This window comes from Calonectris borealis, chromosome 21, assembly GCF_964195595.1.
Source record: "Calonectris borealis chromosome 21, bCalBor7.hap1.2, whole genome shotgun sequence".
NCBI lineage: Eukaryota > Metazoa > Chordata > Aves > Procellariiformes > Procellariidae > Calonectris > Calonectris borealis.
This window is the reverse complement of record NC_134332.1, coordinates 11,032,678-11,053,271: the sequence shown is the minus strand read 5'-3', so window position 1 is coordinate 11,053,271 and position 20,594 is coordinate 11,032,678. Positions and strand designations below refer to the sequence as shown.

At 39.8% G+C, this 20,594-nt stretch overlaps 1 protein-coding gene across 12 annotated transcripts in view; it reads left to right on the top strand.

Annotated features, from left to right (window-relative positions):
- STRBP (spermatid perinuclear RNA binding protein) overlaps window positions 1-20,594 on the top strand; it is a 79,636-nt gene that overhangs the window by 7,532 nt on the left and 51,510 nt on the right. For 10 of the 12 annotated variants that reach the window (XM_075170842.1, XM_075170851.1, XM_075170850.1 and 7 more), the window contains 3 exons: window positions 15,079-15,130; window positions 15,741-15,833; window positions 17,277-17,452. In XM_075170842.1, the coding sequence (XP_075026943.1) occupies window positions 17,450-17,452 (3 nt within the window). In that variant the 5' untranslated portion in view covers window positions 15,079-15,130; window positions 15,741-15,833; window positions 17,277-17,449. Of the gene's footprint in view, window positions 1-15,078; window positions 15,131-15,740; window positions 15,834-17,276; window positions 17,453-20,594 lie in introns of those variants that run through there. The other 2 variants (XM_075170847.1, XM_075170849.1) reach the window with 2 other exon arrangements.

Here is a 20,594-nt window from a genome sequence, read left to right as displayed (position 1 = left end):
TTCTGTGCTCAAGGGGTAGCTCTTTGCATATGGAAACTTGCTCTTTTTCCTCTGGTTATGGGGCTGTAGTTTGCTCTCTAACCCTCTACGTGCTTAGTACTTTTCTACTTACCTACTTTGCTTGATTTCTGTATGTATAGTACGACAATTTTTGAATATTTACTTTAATGGAAAAGACTGTGGAATAGAAGGGGGAGCTGTGGGTGTACAGCATGTCTCTTCAGGGAGTGAAGTACCAGAGAACACATGCAGCCACTGGAAAGCTGAGGTGTGATGGGACAAGTAGGGAACGTGGAGCTCCAAGTAAGATAGTTGAAAGGAGGGGGTTGCAAGGAATCCATAAAGGGTGATATGGAAGACTATAAAGTGCTTGTAGAGAAAATGGAGGATTGGAAGGTACTCATAAAAATCCGGGAAGTGTATAGCCCTGTAATATCATATATTGTGGTAGTTGTGCACCCCAGAACCAAGCCTGGACTGACTTTAGAGTAGATTAGCAAGAGAAATTTCAGGTTGGATTGTACTTTACTATGGAGGTGGATTCTAGAAATCTGACTGGCTAATTTTTTTTTTCTTTTTATATAGAGACATAAAAAGTGTGCCTAGGTGGGGGTCCTCTGTTACTGTGAGTTAGCAATACTTTAGACTAATGTTAGTTAATCCTGAAACAAAGAGACAGAAAAATTTGTATGGCCTCAGTTCTTGGCTTCTGCAGTTCCTTTCCTGAGCAATAAGTACAGTGAGAACTGTAGATTCCGCGCCCCCCCTTAAGTAAACTAGACTGAAATCCTACCTGAGAACCTATTGGAGCTGGTGGCTGGACTTTAACTAAAGTGAAGGAACTTGGGCTCATCTTATTTGCCTCACAAAGACTTTTGACACTGCTAGACTGAGAAATGAGATCTCAGATGTGATCTCAGATATCTGCTCGAATTATTTTGTAAATGCATGTGGTACAGAGACTTACAACATTTGGATTTCTGCTCCTCTTCCACTTCCAATCCTAATCTTTCCTTTTACTCTGGTAGCTGGTTTAGCTCTACAGAAGATGAGAGAAAAACATAAATGTCCAAGAACTGATTTCTCCCCATCTCTGCTTTGAAGAAAGCCTTTTCTGTGTCATAGATTCTTAGTGATTGTCATCTTTTTAGAGAGCTCAAAGTATTTAGTAAGCAGCTATTCAATGTCCTAATGCTTCATGATCTCTTGATTTGATGTCTAGATAATTGGACTTAACAAATAGATTAGGGCTTGTTTGGTTACCCGGTCATGCTGTCCAAGTCTTTATGGAGACTTAATTTGTTTCTTTACAGTAATCAGCTGTGCCATTTGGATGACCTTAAAGAGGGGTGGGTGTATCACTGGGCCTCTGTAGACTTGAAATGTAGTGTTTCTTATGCATGGTAACCAGGGATGTTATGTTGTGTGCATCACAGTCAAGCCCAGAATAATTGTGAGCATTCCTTCTAAAACTGGAAACTGGTAAAAAGCCCAGTGAATAAACTCTTCAATACCAGGCACAGAGCAACACTGTGATCCAGCGAAGAAGGTCTGGTGATTAAATTGAAAGTATTGATTAGGGGAGTATTTGGCCCTTTTTCAGGTTCTGCCACTGTTTTACTGCACAATTTCATTTCTTCGCATCTGAAGTTCCCCTATAAAGAACTGAAATGTTTCCCTCTCTTACAAAACCTTGTTATTTTAAAACCAGTAATAAATGCACTCTGGTAGATACGGTGACAAGTGTTCTAGAAAAGCCAGGAAGAAAGGCAAATACTGGGAAAGTAGGGGGGAAACAAGGCTGATAACTTCTTTGCTTCTGGTGGGTGAAGGTGAAATTGGTGACTGCCAAAAATATGAGCTCTAAGAAGTAGCTTGTTCTGCTCTGAGCCCACATCTGTACACACCTCCTCATCTCTACAGATGGCCAGGAGGCTGAAGAGAGAACACAGTTGTCTAAATTTGTGTAAAAGAAAAGAATCATGACTCCTACCTTGGAGGCGAACAAGAACCTCCTGTAACTGGGGTATTTTCGACAATTTAAAAAATTTGGTTGCGTTTTCACTCTTAGCAAATTATGTGAAACCTGACACTGTAGTTGCTAAATAAATAATTTTTAAATTACTTTTAATAAAAAGATGCTTGGCTGGAACTGTACTCTCTATTCCTTCAAAACTAGCCTGCTAAGGAATAAATTTGATCTAGAAGTCTTCTTTGCATGCTTATGTTTTAACAACTTATAAGATACTTTTCCACTTTAGATTTCATAGTACTTCACATTTTAGAAAAAACTACTGTTACCGTCTAAATAGTGATGTGCTATTTGAATCAATCATGATAAAAGGCACAAAAATAAAAACAAAATATTTTTTACTTTATGTTTCTTTTCTACTAACATTAGTGTGGGAATAAGATTGTCTTTTGCGGGTTATTTCCATACAGTCTGCTTTATCTTTTGGGGGAATTCAGTCATTTTTCCTTTTGTTAGTCCATAAGGTAAAGGATATTGTTTAAAGCAGGTAGCTGGGTGTCAACATTATATAAGTAGTGAGCTCTTGACCAAAAATCTGTTTTTGTGGATGTGGCTTCATCTGATAAACCAATAATAAGAGCAGTTTACGAAGTACATCTTTGACAGTTCTCTGATTAACCCCTGTTCTTTGCAGACGGGTTGAATACTGAATGTTCCTCAATTGTAACTGTACATATTGCTCCCTTCCACCTCGAACACTGAAGAACCTCAAACTGGAGACTTCCTGACCCTTTTAAAAACAAATGAGCAATGTTGTTTAACTTCTTGCTGCGGGTCAGGAGCCTCAGCTTCATGCCAAGTTTCAGTGTGAAACAAAGTAAGGCTGCAGAGTTAAGAAAAAACTCTTGCAAAGAGTGCTTGTATGGAACTACTGATAAAGCTATGACAGTTGAGGCACTGTGACTTATTAAAGCAGATTCTTAAAAGGGAAATGAGATGTGGCCTGCCTTAAAGAATCTTCAATAAATTACAGTTCTTAGTTGAAAAACTTAGCAAGTGCATAGGTGCAGTATTTTGTGTTCCTTAATATGGATGCTGCATTAGTGTTAAAATAACCGCATGTTACAAATGGATCTGCTTTTTCTGTGTAGCTGGCTAGTAACATACCTCTGTTTTGGTTCCCGTTGAGATGCTTCCAAGTGTGCTTTTAGTAATGCAACGTAAGCATAGTGTCATTGTCATAACAGCATTCCACCCTCAGTGAGAAGTTGCAGCAGCACCATGCAAAGATGCAGTTGGTCTCTCCCTTACAGGGTGATATCTGTCATCCTTCCAGCGCAATATCTACAAAACTTTCTGTGATGGCTGTGTCGAGTTCAATGAAATTTTGGAGGGGAACAAGTGTACTGAAAGAATATTATGGGTAAAGAGGATTCAGAAGAGTTTGTAGAGGCAAATACAGGGTTGAGCTAAGCTGATAGGGATCAATGAGTTGCCCAGTGAGGTAAGAGAGTCTAGGTGAAACTGTCAAATGTTCCTTCAGTATTTGGAGTATCCACTTACTGATGCTTCTGCAGTTAGTGCAGGGTTTGAATATCATTGTATTGGTGCTTCTGCAGTTGCTGTAGAAGCTGTTGGCTCAGGCTGTCTCCTTGCAGTTCGCCTTCAGAGGAAGAACTGCTCGAGGAGAGCTTGTCTGGGCATGGGACTCAGTGGTACGTTTATTGTTTTCTTTTACACTGCTATCTGTAATCTTTATTTTAATATAAATCCCTTGGCTAGCTGCTTTTCTTTTGCTTGTAAATGTTTGATGCGTGTGTGGTACTTGCAGTAAAGGAGTTCTCTCGTGCCAGAACAACAAAGACTTGCTTTCTGTTTGCACTGGGCACCACTGATTTGCAGTAGTCGACTGGTTTTACTGCCAGTTTTAGCAGGTGCACCTTGTCTCAATGAGTTCTCTTTACCCTCATCACAGAGTACAGTAGCAACTCTGATGCACAGTACATAAAAGATTGAATTTTGGCTGAGAGCTGAGGAATACAGGGATTTGCTATACTTGCCCTCTCTTTCCTTTTCCTTGCCCCGTTTCCATTATTTGTGCCCCTCTTGTGTTGCAGTTGGTCTAGATGATTGTTGTAGGTCCCTTCCAACTGAAAATATTCTATTCTAACGAGGTTTGGAATACCTTCTGAAAAGACTTTTTGCGTGCATGTGTAGCATTTGTGATGATAGATTGGATAGTAGTTTGATAATACGCATGCACGAAATACAGTCTTAAGTTTTCTTCATAATTCAGAATGTTGGAACATATCAGAAAACTTGACAGTCTTTATACTGTAAAAGGACTTTGTAGTGTTCATTCATAGAAGTGAGTAGAGAAAAGGTTGTTGTTGTGGAAAAGATTGAAAAATGTTTTTTGGATGCTCGTGTTGAGAAAGAAATATATCTTCTAAGTTTGTCATGAGGTTGCAAAAACTTCCTGTTCTCTTCCTGATATGTAAAGAATGGGGAGGTTGGAGGGAAGGGGGAGAGCAGGCAAAACTCGTGCAGAGTTGGTTGATAGGGCCTTCTCTGCTGTTCTTCCACATTGCAGTGTTTCCAGTGTGCAGTAGCGCAAAACTGGGTTTCCTCTTGCCAGTCTCTGTGGCAGTTGAGCGCTGCAGCGTAAGAACAGCTTGCAGATGTTCCAGCACAGAAGCGATTAAACCAGGTAGCTGTTAAGACTAGTATGGGGGGAAGGAGAGGAGCTGGTAGCTTTTCGATCTCTCTGTGCTTGCTATGCAGGAGAAAAATTGCTTGCCCGGAGATCCAAACATCCAGAATGCATGAAGCCCAAAGGAAGCAGTATGTGTTTGTTGCCTGTGTGCATTTGCTTTTCTTTTGTTTGTTTCTTAGGAGCCTAAGGGAAGATGGGGTTAGAAGGAGGAAAAAGTAGCGTCAATAGCGATGAAAAGTGGCCTTTTGGCAGAGTTGGGCTTGTTGTGGGGATCATCATATTGAAGTACACACTCTGTAGTCTCCTTGTCAACAGATCTAGGATCAAAGTAGTAGCCATCCTGAGTGAACTCACAGAAATGATAAACTGCTATTAGATGGCTGGAGCTTAGTGTGGAGAAGATTGAAGAGATACTGTCTGAGGTGTGTGATTTGGGTGCAGGCAGGGGAAGTGATGACATATGCACTCCTGGTCATCCAGGAGTTTCCAATTTCTTTTCTGATTTGTAAGAGAGATGCTGTCAGACCCTCCATCCTTTTTGTTTGTTTTTGGGTGTTTTAGATGGCTACTTAGTATCTAGTGTGAAGGCTGATTTTTTTGATTGGTTGATTTTTTTGTTTGTTTTTTAAGAGAGAGAGAAGGATGAACTCCCTTATCCTCCATAGCCTGCTCCTATGCCACGTAGAGCTTTAGAAATGCCAAGTGGCAAAGACAACTGCCTTTGGGTTTTTTTTCATCAAAACCAAACAATATGCTAGAATTTGGTGTCCAGAGTGAGATGCTCGATGCTGAGGAGCAGACTGCATTATAGCGTGGGGCCGCAAAGCTTTCCCTTATCTTGCAGAATGGCTCAGGTCCCTTGTTAGTGTTCTGAATTGTTCTTATTTTTCTGGCTTCTGTTCTTCGTGAGAACAGACTACGTGTTTCCTGCTGCCTAACAAAAGAGGGACTCCGTTGTCCTCGTTTGAAAAAGACACATAAGGTTCCTGAGTCCACGTCAGTTTGTCTTTCAAAAGAGTGGAGTGCTCAAAAAATTTGATGCCTGAAAATAGGACACATTCTGAATTAGATTCCTGAGTTTAATCACACCATATTCAGATATTGAATTGCTAATTTGAATCTCATGAAGCTACAGGTAATTGTTGTCAGCCATTTACTATGACAGTTTGCCAAGCTGGCCTGTAAAGAATGGCTGTGGTCCTGTGAGGGAGAGATAGAATAGCAAAAGCAGCCAGCAATGCAGTGTCTGTTCAAAATAAACTAAAGAAGCCTAAGTAAAGGGTGGAAAGCTAGAAAGGGGGGGAGAGAGCATGCTCCATGCTTGGTTTGTATAGTAAATGAAAAACTAACTACTTTTCCGAGTCCTATCACTGATTTACTATGGCAGTGGGCAAGTCACTTAAGTCATTGGGCAGTGGGGTCCCTTCTAAATGCAAACAGCATAACATTTACACCTACTACAGAAATTGGAGAAGTAATGTTTATGAAGTGTTGAGAAATTCTTGTGTGTGTAGCTGAGGTCTAATAATTTTTTTCCTAATAAAAGCAAGTTGGAGCTTGATACTGCAATCAAAATGGAAGAGACTGAGTAATGTTTTTTAGTCTCTGCTGTTAAGTCCAGCCTGAAGATTGCTATCTCCCACAGGTTAGCAATGGAACGATGGGTAGTACTGTCTGTTTACCAGTAGATGGAGAAGCAGTTTCCCCGATTTCTTTGGTTTTAACCTCTGAACTGTTTCATTCAACACCATGGTGTTGCAAAAAACCTTAATCTCTTGATTGGCTGCAGAGACAGTGCTAGTGAACTTGCAGGGATTGCCAGTTGCTTCCACAAAACAGCTTGGTGACACCTGCATACTTTGGTGAGTATCTAGTTGAAGTATTTAAGAATGAGATCAGAGAGTCTAGAAATGCGATATATTCTCCCCATGGTAAATGGAAAAAAATTACCACAACCACTTTGCATTCATACAGTTATGTAAGTAGTGTTATTCAGCAAACTATGCTTATTCTCCAATGGAGAGAACTTTGATTCCTCTATTAGCTTTTAATTTTCACAGCGATATTCCAAGAGGAATAAACACTGCTTAAGTTTTGTTCTTAGCACAGAGATAAATGGAATGTCTCTGTCACTTGTCTGAAACCATGTGTTGAAAGGCACGATTGTTTTTTTCCTAACGGTTTTGTGGAGTAATAGGACAGAATATGATTTGGATTACAGAAGACACATGCTGGGTCAGTTTAAAGTCTGCCAAGTTCTAATTTGCAATTTCTAGAAAACTTAGAGCAGAAACATCTGAGTGCCTGCAGAAATCATCATTCTAAATTTAACTTGTGGATTTTGTCTTGGTAAAGCATGAAACTGTCTGGCGGTATTTGTCCACTGAATTTCAGGGACAACTTTTTCTTGCATTGAGAGTTCTGCACTGGTGGTTCTGGCATTCTTTTCCTGGTCCTGCAGTGTATGAGTTCTAAATGCTTTAGAGCAAAATGCTAAGTGAAAAAGTGTTAGCTAGATTGACGGTATTATAATCTGACATTCTTTTACCACTAAAAGTATAGTTTTAGACTGTGAAAACCAAGCAAGTGTTTTGTGCTGACAAGAGCAGAGTTCAGTGTTCATGTCCCTTTTGGTTCTTGTTCTCCTTGCTGTGGTATCCTGTAATAATGGTGGTGGTGTGACATGGACACAGATTTACATAGGTGGCTAAGCAGGCAACAAAAACATTAAGACTCTAATCTAGCTTTCTCATAACTTCTCACTGAGGGATGAAAGGTTTTATATCCTATTGCCCAGCTTAGGAGAATACCGTCGATTTATATGGTAGCTGTTTTTTAATTCTGGTTTTGGTCCTGCCCTCTGCATCTTGAACTGTGCACTCTCCTACCCTGACACATTGTGGCTTTCCACATTGTGGCTTTGCACCTTCTTTTGAAAAATAAAATATAATAAATCCCATCAATGTTGCTTTTAGGAACAGCAGGTTTCCTGTTATCGGGGGAACTGAAGAGGCTAGACACAAAATGCAGTTAATGGCCCAACATGAACTAACTTAGATTGTTTTTTCTCTAGTCTTTCCCCTGATAGTAATTTCAAGTGTTACTTTTGGCAACTATAGTGTATGAAGTGAGCTTTGGGGAGAAAGTGAGATTTTTGTTGTTATAAATCGGTCTCCCTGCAAAGCTGAGAGCATTTTGAATGCTGCTATTGATTGCACAGTCTGTTTGCTTCCCTCAGAGAAAAACGGGTATGCACCCTCTTTTACACTGGAGTTGCAACAGCTTGCTGTCATGTACTTCTGTTTCCTAACCTGGATGTCATGTGAGTCCACAAACTCATTAAAAAGCGGGTTCCTGTGGCTTGTGGCAAGCATTTTGCCTCCAAGACAATCATGTTGGTCATAGCCTTACATTTTGCTAACTTTTTAAATTTCAATATCATATTAAAAATAAGCAAACAAAAAAGGCTGTGGAATTCATTACTTATCTCGGGAAGTTCCTAAGGATGAGACTGACAGATATAACTTACACTGAGAAATTAGTTTTGCAACCTAGCTTGTGGTCTTCAAACTGAGCATTGTCACCACTGATGGTCCATGCTAAAGTTGTCTTTTTTTTTTCCTTTTACATAGCTGTGCTGTGCTAACTGGAGAGAAGAATAATAGATGAGTTTTGCAACTGAAGTTGGCAGATCTGACAGCACATGCATGCAGGGTAGATCTGCTGAGGCAAGAAGATGCTGGATTAAGCCAATTTAAAATATTTTTAGACTCTTATGTTTTTCCAGGGAAATAGGATTTTTTTAATATTAGTTTTGTAAATCTCCAAATATGTTTGTGACTTTTTTCTTCCTGTTAGCCACGCTAGGACTTTCTACTACAAACTCTTGCTCAAGACACAAATAGTGGACATAAGTCACTAATGTTAGACCGACAGTTCTTTCTCTACCATCTAACATGTTGGTGTGGCATTGTTTTTTACTTTCATTATGGATATCGTTGCTAGCTTTCATGCCTAAATAAACTAATTCAAATGTTTTGGTAGGGTTATTGTGCATTTGAAGTAAATAATTGCGTTCTGAGGCTGAAAATCGATGGCAGCCAGGGTACTCTTCCCTAAAGAGAGCTCCCCATTGCTTCTGTTGTAGGGGTTCTTGCACTATATTCTGAATCAAATTTGGTAGCTTCTGCCTGGCAGATAGTATTTCTACCATTCTTGTCTCTCCGAATGCTTCCATTAATAACACTGATTCATTGGCTTTGAATACTGTTTTTTGGAACACGTGCTTCTTAGAAACAATTCCACTAAAAAATCCCCCTTTCCCCTCTTTTTTGTGTGAATGACTTATAACATCAATTTCAAGTCAGTCATGTGGAAGAAATTCATTAATTAAACTGCAGGTTCTGTTTTGTGGTAGCTGAGGGTGGTGTGCCTGCTGAGACTGCAGTGAGCCCTTGCAGGTGGGATTGAAGTCTTGAGTGGTGCAGCAGCCAACAGACACGATTCTGCTCCTCTGGGCTGGTGAGACTGTGCGGGTCATATCTGCAGCATTGTGAAGGAAGAGTGTTTCAAAAGAGGAGGCTTTTCCTTCCGAAACAGCCTAAGATCATAGTTACAGATTTTGTTTCAGACACTTCTGTGGCATTACATTGAGCTTCAGGCTTCCCTGGAAATATTAATCTAAGATACAGGAGAATAAGAGAGAAACAAACTAAAACTGAAAATAATGGGGTTGGATGGATGAGAGAGGGCAAGGAAAAAACCTTAAAGAAGCTTTTAGTAATCTAGAACCTTTGACAAGATGTTCTTTGACAAAATAGCCAATTAAACAGGAAGTAAAAAATTAACCTGAACTTATTCAGCAGTCATAGTGGAACTAAAACATGGTAAAAGTCTGATGGAGGATGTGTATTGACTGAGAGCACAAGAGGTCTTTGCACAATACTTGCAGAGTCTGGTGGTCTTCTCTTCCAAATCCTTTAAAATCTACTCTCTTTAAATAAAAATAAAAAAAAAAAAAAGAGTCACTGAAGCAGCAAGACTGATGTACTGGAAAATGCATTTAAGTGAAGAGTCATGAATGTTTAAACTGGCTGAAAGGCAGATGTGCACAGTAGCCAGTGTGGATTTGCAATATTGAAAATGCCAGCTTCTTTACATATTGGCACCAGGGAAGAAATTCTAGGGGAGAAACTTGCTTAAATTTTGCCACTACTAATTTTAGTCAGAAGGATAGCTTTTTTTCTTAAAAACTCTTAATACTTTGAAATTGAAACTTTATGCAAACATTAGAAAAATGTGAATCTTAAATATAGTATTTACATTTTATTACTTATAAGAAAGAATTATTAAATTTGTTTTATTTACAACACAGAGGTTTAGGATCCATGTTGCTTTTCTCTTTCATCTTACTAATTACCAAGATATGTATTAGCTTGAGATGCAGAACAGGGAACAGCTAGTAGAGCAAACACGTTTTGCTGTTGCCTCATGGAATTGGTGAAAACCACCAATACAAGCAGATCTAGTTTTACTGTAGGACAGTTTGTTCTCCGGTCTCTCTCTTTTTTTTTCCTTTTAATTTTATTTTATTTATTACCAACAGAGGGAGGGAATGCCATGATTTCCAGCCTTTTCCATGTGTATGCCTTTGGCTTCACAGTTCTGTAGAAGACACCTTCTTGGTGGGAGAGTGACATCTTGGTGGCCTCTTCCCCATCCTGGTTGTGTGTGTCAAATGTAGTTAGTTGGTAGTCTGCAGCTTAGGTCAACCTGCAGTCTATGGGATATGAATCATAGCAGGAAAGAAACTGGGGCACTGCAGCTATTTCAGTTAAGCTGAAGGGTGCTAGGGAAGGAATGTCCCTGTTCTTAATCTCTTAAACATTGTGGCTGCTTTCCACTATGGTTTTGGAGCAAAGAAAGCCTTTCAGGTAAGGAAGTGGACACAAATGATATGGACATGGAAAGTACCAAGGTGATCTGTAAAGACTTAGTGTTGGAATGCGAGTGCAGGACAAGGCTTGGGTGATGAGAAGCCCAGCATGACACTAAACTGCACTGTGTGGTTGAGGAGATAGACCTGTGATTCTCTTTTGGAGAATGTGATGTAATTTCAGGCATAGATCCAGAATTTTGCTTAAACCAGCTCTGTCTCTGGAAAAATGACATTGCAGATGGTGAGTGTCATTTCAGTGTAATGTATTCCTTTTTATTAATTTAGTTAATTCTTCAACTGTAATTGACTGTAGTCCGTGTTATGAATTTCAGATGATTTTGAATGTGGATGTGGAATTATGACTGCTTCACAAACGGGTGTGTACTGCAAAGTAGGATCAGGTTTTCATTGTCTGGTTTAGCCAGAAGAGCAGGAGTGCCTACGTTAGGATGTTGGGAGTCAGAAATCACTTTAACATTTCACAGACATTGAGAATCCAGTGGTGGTTTCTGCCTTATCTCAAATGAATACTTTGCTATTAATTATTTATGTACTATCTAAATTGTGATTTTTTTTTTTAATTTAATTTTATTTTTTTAAGACACCTGCCAAGAAGTGCTCCCTTTAAGAGGTTTTGTTTTCTGTAGTGCTCAGTTTTACAGGCAATTTTGTTTTCGATGTTTCTGACTGGTTGAGCAGGAAATACATTAAACTATTAATGTTCATGTGTCAATTTGTTATTTAAGTGTCAACAGCCAGTTTTTAATTTTTTGGCACTTGGTCTGTCTCTACTCAGTCTTGCATCTTGACACCCATACCAAGAGAAGATGGCATTTTCAAAATTATTTCATTAGAGACCCTTTGTAGCACTAGCAGTGACTGGTGTGCTGGCTATTGTGCAGGTGCAGAGAACATGAGGCCATATAAAAATGTGGAGAGAGAAATAAGTAAAAAAATACCTTGAGGACTGCAACTGGCGTACTGCTCTGAAGACCTCTTAGTGAGTTTGGTGGTATATCTTCCTGTCCTCAGTATTGAATAGTAGCTTAAATCTTAAAGGAGAAGGATTTATACTCCTTCCAAAACTATTTTTCATTGTTATAATTTGATATCCGCAGTTACTTCTACTAATGTGTCTTTCTTTCTGAGATTGGATGGTGTGGTTCTATATAAAATGCAGCATTTTCTTCTTCAAATGATTGTATATATGCTCACACTGTGCCTCTGTGTTCCTTTTTTAACCTTCCTGTTGGACTAGTGATGATTTCCCCTTAGACCATCTTCACCCTCTTTCCAGGAGCTAAAAATACAAGCTATGCTCTGCACATCCCTGTTTCCTTTTACCTTAATACATTAATCTAGATTAACTGATTGTTTGGCTTTAATTCTTCAACTTCTTTAATTCCTTTACCAGTGTGATTTATTTTGGCTGTTTTTTCATTCCTTGCTCCACCACCTGGAGGTGAAGCCACGTGTTCCCCCATTTTCAGTTGCAAGTGCTTTGTTGCATCTTTGAACCAAGGGTCCCCACATTCCCTGTCCTCCTTGGCACAGCTGAATTCTCTCTAGGAGCTCTTTCAGTAGCTTCCTCCATGCTGACAAGTGGGCAGCTGCTTTCCTTGCACATTGTCAGAGCTCTAGACCCTGGAAGATGACTTTGATTCCTCCATTCTGGTGACCACAGGTGCCATGATTCCAGATCTGTTTATCAAGTATGTGCCTACCCTGTCTTTAGGCATCTCCTAAGAGATTTCTGAGCACAGGAGCCTGTTCCACAAATGTTGTGAGAACTGAACAGGCAGGAGTAATACTAGACTCAAGTATTTGTTGTATGAAGTGTAAGAATTTGCCAGAGGAAGTACCTTTCCAGCTTTTAATTGGAGTGTTGCTTTGTAATTATTCATTTGGCTGGAAAATTCCAGTCTTCTAAAGGCTAACACAGATGCACCTTTGCCAGGAATTGCATTACTTGGAAAATAATAAAACTCCTGTGAATATACAGTCTCCAGGTGAAATTGAATGCTGAGCATATTGCTGGAAGCAGTCTGAGTCTTATTAAATATGTATCCCAGTGTTACAATTGCACTTCTTTACAGAATGCTTAATGGTTGTGAGTGGCAAGGGTTTCTCTTCATATGGTGGTGAAGAATGAAGAAACCAGTTCTGTACGGTGTACAGGGAGTTCAGATTTAAAATAGTAAATATCTGCACAAGTAGAAGGTCAGTCATACTTTGCAGATTTCTCTGCCCTGTGCTCCTCACTGAATCCTCATGAATTGTATTTCTTATCTGTTCCCCTCAGTTTGTTGATACTTTTAACATGAGGGAAAACTATTTTGATATTTCTCTGTCAGTTATTTTGACATTAATCAACATTGCAGATCTTGTTTTGTTTGGCGTCTGGGTACATCATAAAAAGAGTTGCTGAAAGAGTTCAATTATAATATCAGCATCTCTGCCAAATGTATTGAGCTGTTCTGAAAAGCGGCTTGTCTTTTCTGACCCAGATACACAGTTTCCAACTGTGGGAGATGCTGCCAGAAAGACTCCTGGCAGAAGGCCAGCAGTAAAATTATACTGCAGAAAAACACAACATATTTTCAGCAGCACTTTATACAGTGTGACGAAAAATTACCTGTCTCCTGAATGCAAAGCAGAAGTTAAAATAAACTTGCAATTTAAAGTTGCAAGCCTCTTATTCTGACTTCTAAAAGCAACAAAAAAAGATATAAATTCCAGTTCTTTTCTATTACTGTTACACCTCAGGCTGTGTTAGATACTCACTGGTTTGTTATTAGCAACCTTAGTTGTCCTTGCTGCTCTGTTAACATAAACCTTGAGTGATCTTAGGGTTGTGTACACTGTAAACTAGTTCTCATGGGCAGATACTGGTATAAGGGTAGATTAGGAGGGCGGAGGGCATTTTTAATGCTTCAGCTGAATATTGTTGGCATGTGCCTTCTTGACGTAGCATTTAAAACCAATTTTCATGGTATTCTACTTGGCCTGGCTAGGTGCCTAAGCAGCCACTCACTGAAGTGAGGGTTTGGAGGACTGGAGTCCAGTGACCCTGCTTTGCTCTTTATTGCAGCAGTAACGCTTCTGTACAAGGTACCGCTGTGCTGCAAGGGGATACCAGGATGCCAGACGTAGTTCAGACGTAGTCTCCTTTCTAGAAGCTTATAGCTCCCTGATTCTGATGTTACATTTCAGTCCCCATGGAGTGCAAGTACCTGTTTCTCCTGCTTTTTCACTTTTCTGTTCACAAGCACTCAAAGGTAGCTAAGCATATTCGTTACTTCTGGCTGTTTAAATGTCTGTCTCTTGGGAACACAATTGCCAGATGCAGGAATATATCCTACTACAAAGGCCTCATCTGAAATTCTTTTCCTTGTTTGTCTTGTGCCAAAACATAAACTTCCTCTGTGAAGGATGGGGTGTTTAATGGAAACATTGTTAGACTGTCATGGTGTTTTAATAACATTTCTAATGTGTCACGTTGCCAGTGACTTTAAACCACATTGCAGACTCTACTTAGCTCCTCTGTGACCTGGTTTGGAGACAGTATTTAGTCTTGTTTTACACTTTAGGGCCACATGATGCAGAGGTAAAGTGACTTCGTCAAGGTCACCAAGGTCTTGGTGGTGCTAGTAGCTTTTCCTAGAAATTTTCTTGCAAGTGTGGGTGGCAGCCCCTGGGTAAGACAACCATGCATTTTAATGTTGTGCTTTTTAGTCTAGGCATCAGCTGTTACTTCCCTGAGGATGTAGGAACAAATACCCTGCTATAGCCTGATAGTAAAATGAGGCTGTTGGATTTATGGAATTGCTGCTCACTTCACATAATGCTTTCTGATGTGTTTGGTGCTGAGCTATGTTCTGCTGCCTTAGTCCATATGGTTGGAGCAGATTTGATTTTAGTTTTCCTTAATTTAATTCTGCATGCTGTCAAATGTACTTTGTTCTGTATATTGTGTCTGCACTTTTATAGTAAACTCCCTCCTGTTTAGTGCTTATATTGAAAATTTTCTCTCAAAGTTTGAACTACATTAGGTTTTCATTCCTGTGCGTGTTTCGGTGAAATATTCTTAGGATGTTAATGACTCGAAAGACATCGTATATCAGCTTCAACTCAACTTTCAGGATTTTTTTTTTCCAGCTTTCTGAGTTTTATAATAAAGATCCCTTCATAATTCAGCTGTATATGCCCTGACCTCAGCCGTTCACTGCTGAGAAAAAGGGCAGGTAGAATAGAACTTGTCAATATCTTTGTCCAACACCTTTTACTTGTCACTGAAACTTGAACCTGTCTTGAAAACAAGATAGATACCCGCTTAAGGCAGAGTATTGAGAGGTGTTGGTTTTTGCTTCATCTGTCCAGTAGAAGATTAACCCTCATCATAGGGTTATGATGTGAAATAAATGTGAAACATTTATTTTCGGTCTGTTTCAGATTTTCAAAGAACACTGAAAAGCACTCAGCACATCCAGAATTGCACCCTGAGGTATGTCTGTTTCCAGGGCTTGTGAGGTAGTTTGCAGACTTGCCCTCTAGACAGCAGTCTGCTCAGCAATTTACTGAAGCACCAGAATTTGCTCAGCCAGCTATCTTTGTCCATCTGCTTTTAATACACTGTACAAGCTGATAAGCAACAGCTTGCAGTAGTCTTCGGAGGGAGGCCAGGCTGGAGTGTTGCTTGGAGGCTAGAGACATTGTACTGGGCATATGCTGAAGTCAGCAACACATTCCAGCGCCCTTCTCTCTGCCTGGAATTGCCAAGTTACAGTTACCAGAGAAGATAGCAAACTGAAAATGTGAAATGTAGGAGTCACAGGGAAGAAGAGTATGTGAAGATAGCTGGAATTTAGTTTGAAGAGAGAACTAATTTGAAATAGATAGATGATCTGGAAACATGTCTCATAAAAGTCTCTTTAGCTTGCCATCTGGTGACTCAAAAAACATATTGTTATTATAGAAAAGCAAAACAAAAAGACCTCGTAAAGAGTCTGGTTGCTTCTGGAGATGGTGAAATCTATTAAGTGTGGAAGAGCTTATGACTAGTTCATAGAATAAATAGTGCCAAAGCAGTAATCTTTGCCTATTTTTCCTCTCAGCTGCCCCTGCTTGGCTTTCAGGATCTCTTAAGAGAAGAATCTGGTCCTATGCGAGAACATCGCCTTCCTTGATCGCTTCTGGGAAGCAATTTGGTAGAGTGTTAATATACCTTGGTAGGGTATATAGCCTTTGTGATAAGAAGTGAGGTCCTTCAGCGTTTTCATTAGCTTGCTTTTCCCAAGTATTTTTAGTATGACTGCATTTAACTCTCTTGGGGTTTCTTCCTTGGCAATCTTTAGCTGCTGGAGCAGACAGGCCCCTGCACAGTTTTACCCAATTCTATATCCTAAGTTCAGTGGTGTGATGTACAAACAAACAACTATTAGGCACTTGCTGCCAAAGCTATTGGTCCTGTAAACCCACTTCATTTCTTCTTAACTAGGAAAATAATGAAGCAAGATTTGCTGTTGCCTTTCCCCTGGCATGTTCAAATCTCTATGGGATGTAACATTTTAATTATTCCCTGTCACACCCCTGAGGTTTAAGCATCTACAAGGCTTTTAAGTCATCTCGCCTAGCCCTCTGCTGTTGCCAAACATGCTTTTAATCTCTAACAATGTCGGGTTTCTCTGACAGACAATATGCAACATATTGCTAGAGAAGGAGGATCGACATATAGGAGAAAAGGAAAACATTTGAGTGTGTGTGTCAGTCTGCAGAAATTTACTGACTGGGTTTCCAATTGCTTCAAAACGTTGCTGAAAAGCTGATGCAACAATATGTGCAGTGAAAGGAAAACAGGAATTTTCTGCAACGACTAGAGTGTCTTGCTATGCAATGAGCTTATGCTTCTCTCTCTCTCACATTACCTGCTCTGTTATTCTGCTTTTCTGTCTTACAGAGCATTTATTTGCAGTTCCTTATGCTGCCAGTGCTGTTTGTTTCCTAGTTTAGTACAAGAGGGCTGCTCTTGCAGCATCTTCAAAATGTTGTGTGCTGTGAAAAGCAGTGCAAGGGCAGAAAAGGCAGCGTGGATGATTTCAGCTGAACATTCTCACAAGTCTTACATCTTCGGTTTGTTGTAATGTGCTTGTCTTTTTTTAAATAACGACTTACAGTTATTGCCACCTGAAGTCTTAGTTCTTGTACAGCATCTGACACATTCAGAATCAAGGGCTGCACTGGGGATTTCAACAGATAATTACTTTCTGATAATTAAATATAGTGTGTTTGATTCCTAATGCGCATGCGACATAAAAACAGAGACTTCTTGAGCTGGTTTCATATAGAACATACTTGAGATTTCCTGTCTTCCTCATATCAGAAACTTAGATTGCCAGGTGGCTGACAAACCACGCTGAGATAAGCTCTAACTGGCATGGGAAAGTCATTACATACGTGTGGGCACATTACAAAAAGTTGCTTTCCACAGTGACATCTGCTTGTTGTTCAGGAATAAATGGTTCAGTGACTGCCTCTCCATCTTGAAGCCTACTTGCTTTAATCAGCGGTTTGACTTAATGTGCTGCATTGAACACTTACTGGAATTAACATGCTGTTTCTTCTGGTTTCAAGTTGTTTCTCTCTTTTTGCAGGTGAATTACAGAAAGTGACTCCCAGAGCGTCTTGGCTGTATGAACTCTTGAGCTGTCAAGGGACTGAGAGGCTTATGAAGAGGTTCTGTCAGGCAAAACAGTGCTTAGCAAAGACACCAAGGAGGAGGGAAAAGGAGAAAGGGAGGGAGAGAGAGCTGAAACACTAACAAACCATGGTAGGTATTTGTCATCTTTCATAGGGTTGCATTATAAATATTCTCTGCTGACAGTCTTGCATGGGGCCTGATAAAACCAGAGTAAGGGGATTTTCTGACCTTGCACTAAATTAGAGATGGTACTGCATGCTTTGAGCAAAGCAAATGAGGTTTGATATATTGTCAGCCTCTTAAAACCAGAGAGTTGTCTTGTGAGCCTGCATTACATGAATTATTAAATATGAACGAAGGGGATGCTCATAAGGTATTCTAATAAAACTGGCATTAGCAAGCTGTAGCAAACAGCATGGGTGACCTTGAACTTGCAGATTGCATAACCAAATGCTGATATTCCCCTTCCACCTCTTCTGCACAAAAGCAAGTGTTGATTATTCATGTTTGTGTGCGTGTGATTGAATGTGGTTCTATGCACACTTTGTTAATAGTGTAGATGAAATGTGTGTAGTCAAATATACTTGATATACATTGTTTAAGTGAGGAGTTATTTCTAATCTGCCTGGTATTGGTTGCAAATTGGGAATGCCCAAGATGTTGAATTTGTAAAGCTGTGTAAGTATGAAGTATTGTGATGGTAAGATTCTGAAGATGTGTTCACAAAAGGGCAATAAACCTACCCAGTTCCTGAAAAATATCTGTGGAAAGCAGTTTAAGCATATTTGTATATTTTTAAGTCCTCTAAGGTTATTACTGAGAGAATGGAAATGAGAATAAATGCAATAAATTTTAAATACAGTTCTCTAACATTTGTGTAGCTGATTGCTACTGATAGGCTGTGTGTTTATATTTATATGAAAAAAAAGACAACCCTAAGATGAGACTTTTACCTGTTACAGAGCACAAAGGGAGGAAGAACACTTGACAAAGCAGAGTTGTCAATATACTGTATTTTAAAAAGTGTCCCATTTTGCTATTATTTTTGGCCTAAATTGTGATGAAGAATTGATCTTGTCAGTCCCTCTTCATTAGAAAAGAAAACAAATGTCTTCTAGTTTAGGAGTTACTAATTTGTTCCTGTTTGTTTTTCCTAATTGATATTTCATGAGACAGGAGATGGTGAGGGTGAACTATTATATCCAGCTTGTTAGTTTTCACTGCTGAACTGCAGCTTCTTTCTGTATCCATGTTGCGGATAAGCCACAAGAGGGACCTCCTGGAAGCATTTTGCACCTATGAAAGTACTGGGGATAATACCAGACCCCAACTGATGAGTTTCATTGACTACCTGAATTGTCCATCTGGGTGGGAGCACAAAAGTTAGGAAAAGAATGATGTCACGTTGACCTTCTATGGAAGGGACCTAGTGAATGCAATGAGCCAGGAAATAATGACCAGTTCCTTAACAAGGATTCTACCCAGAGGCCTTTGAGATCCTTCAAAGGCCCTTTTTGTCCCTAAAGAGTGCGTACTGTTACAAACCCATGAAGTAGGGGTGAAAATGAGACCTACTTAGGTATTTAATGTGTAGGAGGAACAGAGACTTTTGGTTGATGATTCCAAGTTCTGGGAGCCTTTCAGCAGCAATTGATGTGTCTGTAGAGAGCAATACTTAGAGCTGCTCTTGCCAGAGGCCTGTGCTGTGATCGCAGCTGGTCCGGGTCACTGTTTAGATCAAATAAGTCTCTTCTGGGTAGTGTGTGGCAAACCATAGCTTCCTAGCACACGTTACCTAACCACTTAAGTTTACCTTCCTCAACAATATCACTCAGGACTTTGAGTTTCACTGCAAACTCTTTTAATTAGCACTCTAATCTCTTCCTATTCTTCCAATTTTTTTAAGAAATTATTTTGGTCTTTTCTTACCAGTTTCTCTCTATGCTCATCTTCATTCATGCCTCTGTAAATCGCTGTGCAGTTTGCTAAGCCTCTCACGGCAATATGTATTGCCTATGACTTCATCTGCAGCAGTAACAAAACCATAAGGGAATGGCTATTTAATTGTCGTGTTCTAAGGTGTGTTGCCATTGTCTCTAGCATAAATTGAGGAGAGACGGCTGCACTCAGCACTTCCAGAGTATGCAAAGTTGTATTTGGAGAGCATAAATGCCTTTTACAAAATAGGAATCTTCTCCGTGTTCTCCTTTCCACATGCTTTACTCAGTCTGCTCTCACCCTGGAATACTTACGTTCTGAATTTCCCTACCTTGAAATGAGGTTACCTTTTGGGATAAGGACCCTGGTTTTCTCTCTGCTCTGAGCTATCCAGCTGCTGAAGGTTGACACAAGCCAACAAAGATCGCTGACATTCAGGAACTCCTTAATTCCTGCAAGTATTCCAGGGTAGGGAAGCCCCTCTTTCTTTCGGTACTATTGCTCACAGTTTGTATCTCCGTGAGATGTAGGTCCTTCAGGCAAGATTAAGGCCTAAGTGATTTCTCACTGACTTTGAAAGCTTAATCTAAATAAATACGCTAGTCAAAGGATGAGGGAAGTCAGAGACACTTAATAGTGAAATGAGTTGCCCTAGATCCTAGATTGTCTGTTGCAAAGCTGGGAATGAAACTCAGGTTTTTTTGGTCCCCTTCACTTCAGCACACTAACCTTATACTTAGCCAGCCAGACCATGCCCTCTTCTCAGAGAAGCCTGGGAGGGAAGGGAGAAGTGAGAAAAACAATGAAAATGAGAAAAAAGAAAATGAGGGGGGGAAGTTATGAAAGGACAAGACATAGAAACTCCATTTCTAGCCTTTGCAAACAGAGTAATGCATATTACAGGTCTTGACCCTATTTTGTATCCACTGTAGCTGTATATAGGAGTATGGAGATTTGCCTAGTCCTAGACCTAAGTTCTCCCTTTTTCTGATTTGTGACTAGCGCACACACTGTCACAACTTCCACTTACGATGGACTTACCAGACAAAAGATGAAGTTCAGCTTGCTTAATTTTTAGATGTCTGTAGCAGCTAATCTGATTCAGTAGTCTAGACTTCTGTAGTCACATGTGGGTGGGTGGGGAAATGTACCTCTAAAGCACAATTTATCTCATCCTAAAGTAGACACAAATATAAACTCTGCTCCAGATGTGCCTGGTAGACATAAACATGAACTGCGCTCCACATGTGCCTGTTCCTCCTAGTAGCCAATAAAAGGATTCTAGAAGAGTTGAATTTAGGCATCAAATATGAGGTGCCATAAAACCCACCCA